This window comes from Mustela lutreola, chromosome 3 (assembly GCF_030435805.1).
Source record: "Mustela lutreola isolate mMusLut2 chromosome 3, mMusLut2.pri, whole genome shotgun sequence".
Lineage (NCBI taxonomy): Eukaryota > Metazoa > Chordata > Mammalia > Carnivora > Mustelidae > Mustela > Mustela lutreola.
Window position 1 is genome coordinate 34,679,120 of NC_081292.1, and position 12,669 is coordinate 34,691,788.

At 35.2% G+C, this 12,669-nt stretch overlaps 1 protein-coding gene across 5 annotated transcripts in view; it reads left to right on the plus strand.

Annotated features, from left to right (window-relative positions):
* AZIN1 (antizyme inhibitor 1) overlaps positions 1 to 10,542 on the plus strand; it is a 31,084-nt gene extending 20,542 nt beyond the window's left edge. For 4 of the 5 annotated variants that reach the window (XM_059165878.1, XM_059165879.1, XM_059165877.1 and 1 more), the window contains 8 exons: positions 63 to 235; positions 1,922 to 2,056; positions 3,290 to 3,371; positions 3,819 to 3,893; positions 4,773 to 4,935; positions 7,351 to 7,466; positions 7,765 to 7,979; positions 8,196 to 10,542. In XM_059165878.1, the coding sequence (XP_059021861.1) occupies positions 63 to 235; positions 1,922 to 2,056; positions 3,290 to 3,371; positions 3,819 to 3,893; positions 4,773 to 4,935; positions 7,351 to 7,466; positions 7,765 to 7,979; positions 8,196 to 8,307 (1,071 nt within the window). In that variant the 3' untranslated portion in view covers positions 8,308 to 10,542. The remainder of the gene's footprint in view (positions 1 to 62; positions 236 to 1,921; positions 2,057 to 3,289; positions 3,372 to 3,818; positions 3,894 to 4,772; positions 4,936 to 7,350; positions 7,467 to 7,764; positions 7,980 to 8,195) is intronic. The other variant, XM_059165880.1, reaches the window with a different exon arrangement.
* The last annotated feature ends 2,127 nt before the right edge of the window (positions 10,543 to 12,669 follow it).

Genomic DNA, 12,669 nt, shown 5'->3' on the forward strand with positions numbered 1-12,669 from the left:
ATTAAATGAAAAGTAATAGAAATGTTGCCTTTTAGATGACACTTTAAAATGTGTTTTTATAGACTGAAATGGCTTTAGTGCAAGAATTGGGTGTGTCTCCCGAAAACATCATTTATATAAGTCCTTGCAAGCAAGTGTCTCAAATAAAGTACGCAGCAAAGATTGGAGTGAATATCATGACATGTGACAATGAAGTTGAGTTGAAGAAAATTGCACGTAATCACCCAAATGCCAAGTAAGTGTAAAACCAAGTACATGGGAATATTACCTTATGGCCTAGGGTTTGGGTTTGTCTTTGGCTTGGGAAAAGGACATTTATGTGGAGCAGTGCTATGTATTTTAATTATTTTTTTAAATTTATTTAAAGTTATGTCATGGAAGATGCTACTAGCATGTTATTGGTGCCCACTTCTGGGTCCTTCTTGTAGAGCTGGGATGAGATAAGGGCAGTTTGGAATAGGAATTTATAATCTTTAATTCAAGCAAGAAAATGTGGTTGTTGGAATAATAAAATGAGGGCCACAGATGTATTTTCATAGTCACATCAACCCTACCAGTAGTTATTTGTCATGTTGGGAACAGGATTGTCAGCTTTTTTTCCTGGTTGGCTGGGAGTTTAATCTGCCTTTGGCTGTAGTTCCTAAATGTTTGTCTTTAGTGACAGTGTCTTAGGAACCTAGACTGTAGATGCAGGTGTTTCTTAAGACCCACTCTTCTCTTTGAATAGGAAGTTTAATATATATTTTTTGACTTGTAACTGCATGTATTCGAAGATTTTTTTTTTAATTAAAAAGTTTACTTTTTAAAAGCAAAAAGGCAGATTTAATGTTGTCATGAACTGGTATGTCAAGATTTTAGGATCTACTAAAATTATATTAGTACAAAATTGCTAGCTTTTATAGGGTTATTATGTGTGGTCCTGAAAGTATGTATGTATCATATCCATATTTTCCTTGTACATTTATAATTTTCTTACCAACTTTGATGGTATTGTTAGGTGTCCTGACAGGATTGATTGCCCTAAAACCCTTTATTTGGATAAGGCCTTTGGGGGGAAATTTTAGTGAACCACTTATCTCTAGAAAAATCTTTCTGTTCTGTGATCTTCTGAAGATAAGCCCTGAGCTGGGGTTACTGTACTAACTGTAAAGTGGATGGTGCATTCTTAATAGAGCTGATTCTGCACAAAGGAAGAATAATTTGCTTCTATGAGACTTAACCCCTTCTGATCAGCAGTCATTCATCAGGACTTCCTTGGGAAAACAGTTTTCCAAACAGCATTTGCATATTAGTGGGTTTTAGTGGTTGGTAATTACTTGAGTATCTCCTGAGACAGTCTCATTTTGTCTTGGTTGTCATAATTTGAAAGAAAATACCAAGTAGATTTCAATCAGTATCTAAAAGGCTACTGTTTAGACACAGTAAATAACTCCAAATTTGCCAGTTTTTTTGTAAGATGGAAGAGATTAATGGGAATTTTCAAAATAAGTGGTAGAAGGTTAACCAGCTGGAACAGTTTAGGAAACTTGAAACATGTAAAAGCCCTGATAACTCTTAACTGAAAGACAGTGATGGCATTGCTATTCAATTTAGTCTTTCTAGGTGGTTTTATGGACTGATGGACTTCATTTGAAAGTAATGTCGTCTTTCATTACAGTGCCCACTGACTCTTGCTGCTACAACAGAGTCTTAACTTCCTGCATTTTCCAAATTCCCGTCCTTGTAAGCTTCATGCTTTAGGCCCTAATGGCTAGTTTTTTCTCTATACAGGATTGTTTTTCATTAGGTTCACTTGATTCAACCGTCGCTGGATTTGGGAGCACTGGCAACATAATCAACATACTTCCTACAACTTCAGGCTTCACATGTGCTGATGATGATGTAAACCAACTCTGCCCCAATCATCTTCCCCTTCTCTTAGGGTCTTACTACATATTGCAACAGAAGATAATATTGGAGGCGAAGAGGGTAACATGAAGTTTGGCACTACCCTGAAGAACTGTAGGCATCTCTTGGAATGTGCTAAGGAACTTGATGTCCAAATTACTGGTGTTAAGTGAGTATTTCGTTTGAAACTTCATTTTATGGTGATAAGTCTTTGTTTTTCTGATGATCTTTTAACACTTCATTTGTATGAAGTCTGATAGATTGAACTTTCAGTTTAATATATATTATTTTAGTCTAGGAAGGACAAATACTTTTTATCCTTAATATAATTTTATACACACACCTCTCCCTTCCCTATTTAAGAGATAAAATAGTAAATAAAAATTCAGTTTGGTTAGTAGTATAAAACCCCTCCTTTTAAATTGGAGGGAGAGGATGTACTAGAATTCGAATGAATACCAGAATGACATTGATCTGAGTTGTCTTTTTTTTTTTTTTTTTTAACCACATCTTTTAAATTGTATTCCTTCTCTTTTTAATCCCCTGGGCATGCCAGGAAAACATTCTATTACATTCTTGATATTTACATGTGCAGAAATGGATACTCAGAGAGATTTAATGATTTGATTATAGCCTCAGAACTATGATCTGAGTCAAATTTGGAACACAGAGCTCCACAATTTTTGAGATGCCAGTCCACTGCTAATATTACTACAGTACTAGATCTTGCTTTTTAAATTATTCAAAAAGATGGATAAAGAATTACCCCTGATAAGTTTAATTCTGTCTTAGGTGACAGATACTGACAAGTATTTGAGAGTTTTCATATTTCTATTTTTAAAGTTAATATACAGTAAAATTGACTTTTTCATATAAATTTAACAGATTTGTTTAACGATTGCCACAGTCAGGATACAGAACTGTATTTCAATTAAATTTTAATTTTCTGTTCTGAATCTCTGATAAGTATCTCTCAAGTAATACTAACAAGTGTTAGTAACACTCAGCTGAATTAATGTTCATTTGTATTTCACAGTAGACATTTTTATTTTGTCAGATGAAGTTGTACATTCAAATTAAAGATTTTTATAATCTAATTATATTGTTGGCGTTTGTTACTTTACTATGCATAAAAGCATGTGCTTGTGTGATAGTTATAAAGCCTGTCTGATAACTCATTAAAAATTCTTTAAGAAGTTACAGTATTAACTCCAACATTGTCTTTTCTGAAATCCTGTATTATAACTTGGATACTTAGGGGCTTGTGCCTCCCAATTCTTTAAATATTTGATAAGATTACTGTGAATACTGTGTCAGTATGGTGAAGGAGAACTGAAAAGAATGATAGGAAGGGCTTCTAAAATTTACTGTTGCCTTAAATTTATTAATCTCTTTCTTCCAGATTTCATGTTTCAAGTGCTTGCAAAGAATCTCAAGTATATGTACATGCTCTGTCTGATGCTCGATGTGTGTTTGACATGGCTGTAAGTTTTTTCCTTAAATCATTTCGATATTTTTAGCCAGGATCTTATTTTTGCTTTTTTCTTCATTTTTTTTCTCTTCAGTGATTTATCCATTTATTTGAGAGAGAGAACGTGTGTGCACAAATGCACATGCCTGAGAGGAAGGGGGGGGGGATAAGCAGACCATGCAGCAAGAGTTCCATACAGTCTTATTTTTTAAAAGTAGGTAAAGGGATGAAAATAGTAATTTACTTGCATATGTCTGCAAGACAGTACAGACATCATCAGGAAGACAGTATATACATACACAACACTGAATAAATCTGTTTCTGTTGGTAGAGACCAAAGCCATTGCCATAAAGGATTAGTAACAGTTACTATTTACCTCCTTGGGAAGGGGTTTTTTAAAATGTTACTGTAGCCTTAACAATTTGGATAAGCATTTAAAATATTTTTTTCCATCTCTAGGGAGAATTTGGCTTCACGATGAACATGTTAGATATTGGCGGAGGCTTCACAGGAACTGAATTTCAGTTGGAAGAGGTAAATTTCAGCGGATGGATATACAGGAGTAATCTCATTACTTTGCTACTTAACTAGTAGATGTAGATGAGGGTGTATTTTTAAATTTATTATTTATTTTTTACTTTTTTAAAAGATTTTATTTATTTGACAGAGAGAAAGATAACAGGTAGGCAGAGAGAGAGGCTGAAGCAGGCTGCATCCTGAGACGGGATCCCAATGCGGGGCTCAATCCCAGGACCCTGAGATCATAAGCTGAGCCGGAGGCAGAGGCTTTAACCCACTGAGCCACCCAGGCACCCCATAGACAAGGGTTTAACAATTGCAAGAGATAAACCTATAAGAAACATCTGTTTAAAATTTGATTCCAAGAAGATGAAGAGGCAGTGAGAAGACCTAGCTAACTTTGAAAAGCTTAATAAAATTCAATGAAGTCTATAGCATAACTTACACAAGTCTGTATTCAGTTGTTTCTGTTCTAATGGAGTACTAGATGGTACATATGAATTTATAGTTTGGACAGCTGTTTTATCTAATGACCATTACTACTCACCTTTCTGCTGTCCTTTCCATCCCTCGTTCTGTAATATCTAGAAACTGATTGGATGATTTGCTCTTTCATTGCTAGTGTTAAGGAGTATAGAAACATAATTTTAAACAATCACCAGTAGCTGTTTGCCATGGGAATTACAAAATTTTTTAAAATTAATGCCATTCTGAAAATGTAAACTTAGATGTCTCAAAGCCTGCTTAATTGCTTGAAGATAATTGCTAAATAGCTAAGCTTTCTGGTCTGTAATTGGAACTACTTTGGTTTTAAGTTGTCTAGGAAGCCAGTCAGTCTCTTAATGTGAATTATCTAATTCAGTATTGAAATCATAATGGGTTTAAAATTCATAGGTTAATCATGTTATCAGCCCTTTGTTGGATGTCTACTTTCCTGAAGGATCTGGCATTAAGATAATCTCAGAACCTGGAAGCTACTATGTTTCTTCTGCATTTACACTTGCAGTTAATATCATTGCAAAGAAAGTTGTTGAGAATGATAAATTTTCCTCTGGAGGTAAGTTACAAAGTGTATTAATTTTGTTTTGTTAGATAAATTCATCTTCAAACTAATTGAAACTGTCTGATACTAGTCAAGTATAAAATACTGTTGGACATGGACATTTATGGATCATGAGGTTGTGGGTGATCTTCAATCAGCTCTAAGCAGCTAGGGAGCTTTTTTAAATGCCCTAGTGAAATTATCACTCCATAAGACTGCTAAAATCTAATTCTTGGTTCTGATGTTTAGATATGCATTTTTATTTGTTATTATTATTTTTTTAAATAATAAATAAATAAATAGATAGATAATAAAAACTGGGGGGGGGCATCTTAAGCACTCCTTGCCCAGTGCAGAGCCTGAGGCAGGGCTCAATCTCATGACCTTGAGCCACCCAGATTCCCCTAGTTAGTCATGTTGTAGATAAACTTCCCCCAGGTGACTGATTGTCCTATTTTGTTAAGAGCCAGTGTTTTATTATGTTCCTCTTAGTCAGATGGGTCACAGGGAGGATCATCTGCTTTATATTTTTTTACATAACAAGGGCCAGCTGAGTCTAAATCAGGCTCTAGTTAAACCAACAGAGACACTAGACAGTCTCTCTTGCTGACAAATACCACTTTAAAAAAATGTAGAAAGTACTCTTCTGCATTAAGATTTTTCCTATAGTTTTTTTTTCCCCCTTAAGTTAGCGGAAGAATAAATTTTTTTTCCTGAGTTTTTAAAATATCTCAAAGTTGAAGAGCTGCAGTAAGAATAGGAGGGACTTCCCATTTTGATCACCCGGTTAAGGTGGTATCATGTGGCTTTCTTCATTATGAAGTGGAAAGGTAGTTTGTAAATAACCAAAACTTGTGGTACTTTACCCAATTGGTTTTAATAACATCAGTGAATTTCTTACTCTTATTTAATCTCAGAGTTTTCCCTTCTATTTATTTATAGTAGTTTAGACTCCTAGATACTTATTCAGCAGATGATGTAATCGATTATTTTTATTTGCTGTCGAAAATTGGGGTCCTTTTGACATGTCCTCATCGTTCCCCGAGTGCTTTTTACTTCATGGTACATCCAGATGTTCCAGGTTCTTTACCTGCCTCAGTCCAAGAATTGGTGATTTTTTCCAAGGAACCTCTAGTTCATTTTAATGGAGAGAGGTATTTTAAAAACCAAGAAAGGAGTGAGTATTGGTTGTATTCACTACTACTGACGGATCATTTCATCTGGGCTTTCTCACTGAACAGAACCAGAAAATGTGTGTGTGTGTGTGTGTGTGTGTGTGTACGTGCATATATACACACAGAGACACATAGCAGACCTAAGTGTATATCATCAAAAGCTGTGCATGTAGTATATTACATGGTGCTTTCTGTTTTTCTGCTTACATATTGCAACTCCCTTAACCAACGGTGAAAAATTAGCTACCATTATCCAACACATACACATATTTGCTGAAGTATGGCAGACGCAGAAGGTGTTCCAGAATAGCTAACTCATAACCACCACAAACAGCCAAATCACTGAACCTGAGTTTTGCTATCCATTTCGGGTTGGTTTTTGATAAAAGATTATACTCCCTAAGTAAAAACTTAAGTATATAATTGGACAAATTAATAGAAAGCATATACTGACATCACTATAAAAACAAATGTCATATCAAATTTTTTTCTTCCTAGGTTTGTTCCTTTGCCAGACAGTCACTATTGTGATGGTTTTTGCATCATTGAGTAGTTTGGGTTGCCCTCAAACTTCATTTAAATGGAATCATCTAGCATGTATTTTAGGATAGATCAATATAATGCCTGATCGAACTACTTTGTTTCATGTTTATTGCTAATATTCCACTGAATAGATGATTTATTATCTTTGCTGATGAATATTTGGTTGTTTCCAGTTGTGGGCTATTAAAAATAAAACTTATATTTTGTGTTAAGTCTTGTGGACATTTTTTCATTGCATTGGAGAAATGACCAAGAATAGAATTGCTGGGTAACAGAGTGGATGTTATAAAAGATTACAGAGTAGTATTTTCTCTCCCACTGGTGGTGGTATATATGTGCAACTTCTGATTGTTTCCCACTTTTACTGATTTTTTTTGGGGGGGTCACTTTTTAATTTTATCCATTCAGTATGTGTGTGGTAGTGGAAGCTCATTGTAGTTTTAATTTGCATTTACCTGGTGACTTCCCGTGGAGCACCTTTTTCATGTATTCATTGATCATCTTCCTTTGTGAAGTATGTTTTCAGTTTTTTTAGGCTAACAGTCTTAAGGTATATCAGTATCAGGGTTTTTTTTTAAGTTAATTTAAATATTTTGGGAAATGTGAAAACCGTATTCTATAAATTTTCAGTCTGCTATGCTTTGCATAGTTTTTAACTATATTAGACATTTTTAAATGTAAATTCATCTTCATTTTTTCTGCTTTATTTCAGTAGAAAAAACCGGAAGTGATGAACCAGCCTTCATGTATTATATGAATGATGGTGTTTATGGTTCTTTTGCAAGTAAACTGTCTGAGGACTTAAATACCATTCCAGCGGTTCACAAGGCAAGTTGTATTACAAATAACAGAACTGCTTATTTGGCAGTTTATTAACTGACCTTTTTTTTTTTTTAAAAGGTACCTCCCAATTTTTGGAGGAATACTTTAGGATAGGGAATATTGCCCTTTTCTGAGGGTTTGCCTTCCTTAGATAGAGTTCAGAAGGAGCATCATTGCCCTTACCTCTAGGCCTGCCTTTCATAGGAATATTGAATGATCTAATGAAAAATGCTCTCAACCACCCTCAAATTCAATACTGCATGAACAGGAGTAAAAATTTAAAAAGCTTCTTTCCTCCTGACAGAAATACAAGGAAGATGAGCCTCTGTTTACAAGCAGCCTTTGGGGTCCATCCTGTGATGAGCTTGATCAAATTGTGGAAAGCTGTCTTCTTCCTGAGCTGAATGTGGGAGATTGGCTTATCTTTGATAACATGGGAGCAGATTCTCTTCATGAACCATCTGCTTTTAATGATTTTCAGAGGCCAGCTATTTACTACATGATGTCATTTAGTGATTGGTAAGGTATTGTTTTCATTTTTAAAAAGATGATTTGATATTTGATAATTCTGTAACAAATGCCTAACTTACAAGTCATAGCAAAATGCTCCTCTGTTACAGGTTATTGGAAGATTTGTTATTTTATAATCTTAATTCTTTGTCCATTCGTTTTTGTGTTAGTGTGGTCTTTGTGCTTAAACTTAGAATTACGGTTTTGTGTTTTGTTTTTTGAAAGGTATGAGATGCAAGATGCTGGAATTACTTCAGACACAATGATGAAGAACTTCTTCTTTGTGCCTTCTTGCATTCAGCTGAGCCAAGAAGATAGCTTTTCTTCTGAAGCTTAAACAGGCGTTAATGCTTCTTTAGATCTGAAGTTGCAGGTTAAGCTTGTCTGGTCTACATTCCCTGTGAAACAAATTCAAACAATCTTACTCTGTTAATTCTCTTGGAAACAAAATCTATTAGTAATAGCTATTTGGGACCAGACAAAATCAGCTCTCATCTATAATTCATTGGGGGGTAATTGGGAGATTTAGATAATGTATCCAGATTTAAACTTACCAGTTTGTCCTACCCCTTAAGCATTTAAAATAAAATATGCAACAAAATGGATGACTTAGTGGAGATGGAAGCCCATTAATTGGGTTCCCCATTAAATCGTTTACATACAAGTACACAGTTTTTATACTAAGGATTCATGTTAAAAAGTCTTGTAAAGTTAAATGTCTTTCACCCAGATATATCAAATGTCAGTGGAAGACCAGTGTGACTTCATTAGATATGTTTAGTGTATTTAGAATGTGTAAATTTGTGCTTTGAACTGTAGTTTAATAAATGTAAAATTGCATCATAGTATTTGTTGTATTTGACCTAATGTAACCCTTGTATGATTGCAATAAAATTTTGTGTAGATTTTACTGTTTTTTCAGGCTAAAACTTTGGGAAAGGGGCTAGCTAGCAAAGGTAGTTTTGAAATAGATGTGTATATGGACTGTTTTGAAGGGTTCCCCCCCCCCCCTTTATAGCCCATTTAAGTTTAGTTTGGCTCAGTACATTTTTTTCAGTTATTTAAATAGTAATTTAAGTAAAATGTTTGGTAAATCATTGTGAAGTTCAGATTCATTATGGAGAGTTGATGTGCAGTAAGCATGATGTTTAACAATTTTAACACCAAAAATGTTAATTCTGCATAAATCAATTGTAATAATTAATAGGTGTTTCTGTATAGATAGAATGCATAGAATGAATACCTTAGTAAATCTTTGAATTACAAATCTTTTGGCTGAAATGGAAGATTCTATTAAATACTTTGAATAAACCTGTTGGGGGAGGGAAATAAAATCGCAGAAAACTCTGCAGCGCACTAAAACATAAAGAAGGGCTACATCTATATCCAGAAAACTGATGCTCTTTTGCACGGAATATTATTTAAATTCAGAGTTGTAAGGGGTGGGGTGAAGCACACCTGTTCTCAATTTCTTAATTGCAGTGATTTCAGACTTTAGTAGGAGTTTGTTTTGTTTTAGTTACGCTTAGTTTCTTGTTTCCCATTTGTTCAGCTTAGTAATTTTAATTCTTTTCATACTAAAATTTTGTGACTGGGGGAAGGGAGTTAGTGTTAATGACCTGACGGTTGTCGCCAGGAGTTTGCGTTGTTCACTGCTAGTGTATTAGTAATCCTAGATCTCAGAATCACAATAGTAATAAAATAAACAACAGGGGTCATTTTTTCCTAACTTACTCTATGTTCAGATGTGGAATTTCTGTCTCCCAAGAGGAAATGTGACTTCACTTTGGTGCCAATGGACAGAAAATTCTACCTATGCTACATAGGAGAAGTTTGGAATGCACTTAATAGCTGGTTTTTACACCTTGATTTCAAGGTGGAAAGTAATTGATCATGAATCTCTAATAAATTTCAATCTAAACCAGTAGGTGCTTAATATTTTTTGATTTGATTGATGCCCATTTGAATTTCATGGGTTCTAATAATTAAATTCAAGACCCTAATCCATTGTCATCTGTAATTACCCTTGGACTTTACCAAGGTATAATATGGGGTTTTATGCAAAGTTACAAGCTACATGGAACTTTTTAAAACCGTAATAAAGAGGAGGAATTATTCCCAGCCTTCTTTACATGTTGTGTTTCGTGGTCCAGACATGGCAGACCTTTTAGAAGATGGTACGACTTTGAGTCCTTGGCTTGGCTATAAGCTTTGGGCTTCGTAGCATGTCAGCTCTGCCGTATTCATAGGAGAGTTGTTCTATGTCTAACAGCTCAGAGTTGCAAATTTCACATATGAATGAGATGGTAACCTTAAGAAATGTCTGTATTGTATTTGAAGACTGTTCACATAAATCTGAAGTTTGAACTTATGTATTTCAATTTGGTATGCTAAAAAGTACTGAATTAATGTAATAATCCTTTTCTTTTTTTTTTTTATAATATTGTAATCTCAGTTCAGAATTTAACTGAAAATATAAAACCCGAATGATTTCTATATAGTAAATTGAACTGTAAAGGTAATTTGTGTGTGATTCTGAATACACAAGATAAAATGTTTTTATTCCTCCTTATGTTTTACTTTGGCTTCTATCGTGAAAGAGTTAATTCTGCATATCAACTTTGTATATATTTTAACTTAAAAGCATTGTTTCGGAATCTTTTATAAAGTTAGCAAATCTGGTAAAATAATGCTGGGTATTATATATGAAAGATTTTGATAAAGTTCAGTACATGTGAGCATGAAGATCATATCTCTTTCCAGGGCCATGTTTTCTAGACCCATTAATTTTACCAGCCTCTTAAATTTTAAACTTAAGACTAAATGAAATTGATTTATATAAGTTAAGGTAGGTATTCCAAGAAATTGTGGACACTGTAACAGTCTATGCAAATACTGTGTTTAAAAAACCATGGTCATATCTTTTTTTTTTTTTTTTTTTTTAAAGATTTTATTTATTTTATTTGACAGAGAGAGAGATCACAAGTAGGCAGAGAGGCAGGCAGAGACAGAGGGGGAAGCAGGCTCCCTGCTGAGCAGAGGGCCCGATGCGGGGCTCGATCCCAGGACACTGAGATCATGACCTGAGCCGAAGGCAGCGGCTCTAATCCACTGAGCCACCCAGGCGCCCCGGTCATATCTTTTTTGTCCCTTGTTGGGGACTTTGTATTTTCACACTGTAGATATTAGCAACTTGACCAACAATAGTAAAAATACTTGCTTAGTTGGCTTTAGAGTATATGATCAGAAAAGAATTAGTAGTCTTCCGCCTTCAAGTTGTGAATAAATCCTCCAAATACTTCAATTCCTGTCTTGTCCATCCTGAAGGCAAAATAAGAGAGTGGTATATTTGCAGATTCAGGGTTTCATAATGGGAATAAACCTAACCTAGGAATAAGAAATGAAAACCAGTTCTGGTCTTCCCTGGTACTGCTGGAGGCTAATCTGTACCTACTTAATAAGCAGCTAACTCTTAAGGTGGCTGTGTTTTGATGACAAGTTACGATTTCTGGAACCTTTTACTCTGCTGGGACTGTAGTCAAATTCGAATCAAGGATAATGTGGGTTTGATTTTCTGTTCTTTTTTCACTTTTTCCTCCTAGTTCTTTGTTGCTAATCCAGGACAGGAGAGAGTATTGAAATAGGAAAGCATTTTTAGTTTTAAAGAAATTTTGATAATGGATGATCATCCATTTCAGCCAGTTGAAGTTAACCTGAAAAGTAGCAGTGCCTGACATTAAACATTACTGGGGAAATTTGTGGGTACTACATATATCTTAATCATAGTTGAGATCTTCACCTAGAATGGAGTATAGATAGGGGAACACAGATCAGCTCCAGGCACACTCTGTCCAGTGTTAGATGGTTGAAGGATTTGGGTTCTATCTGTTTAAAGCAAATTTCTTAAAAATGGCCGTGACTAGAAGGCTTAATTTACCCAATGTACTCGTTTTGTGCTCCTGAATTCCTTGACCTAACTACAGCCTCAAAAGCAATTCCATTGTTGAGTGGTCTTTCAAATCCTGATTCTATCATAATACTGCTTATGCCTATCAAAACCCTGTGCAGCTGATGGCCTAGTTTGAGATTGCCACTGGATCAATTTATAGAAAGCTGAAAAGTTAAGAATCTGCAATTGACAGATGATCATGCATTGCCTCCCCTCCCCCCAACGTTGTACAAGAGTGCAAAAGGAAATCTTGCAGTAATTGCAGTAAACTAGTAGGATATTACTCAGATGAAATTTAGGCCCAGGGAAATTAAAGCTTTTCCTAAATAGTGGTGCCAGACTATCTGGTGTGTGCCTGTGCCTGCAACTTTGCCACCACTCAGTTTTTAGCAGCAGTGTGTAGAAGAGGGGACACTTGACTAAAGGTTAGGAATTTTCTCTGGATTTCATTGATTTCCATCTATCCTGTGTCTTAAATTGGTTTCTGGGGGTTTCTCCACTCTGTATTCCAAGTCTGTTTTTCACTGGTGGCAACTCAGTTTCCAAGCTTAAGGGTTCAGTGTCTTATCTCTGAGACTGTCCCTCAGCATTAATTCTTCATGCCTTAAACCTACCCTCTTAAGACACTCTTCCTTACGCTTCTCGACAGAAATGAAGCAAGAGTATTTTTCAAGCTTGACTTTTCTCCGAATTCTACAAGGATGCAACAACTTGCGGGGGGGGGCACTTTTTTGGTTCCCCAAAGAAAAG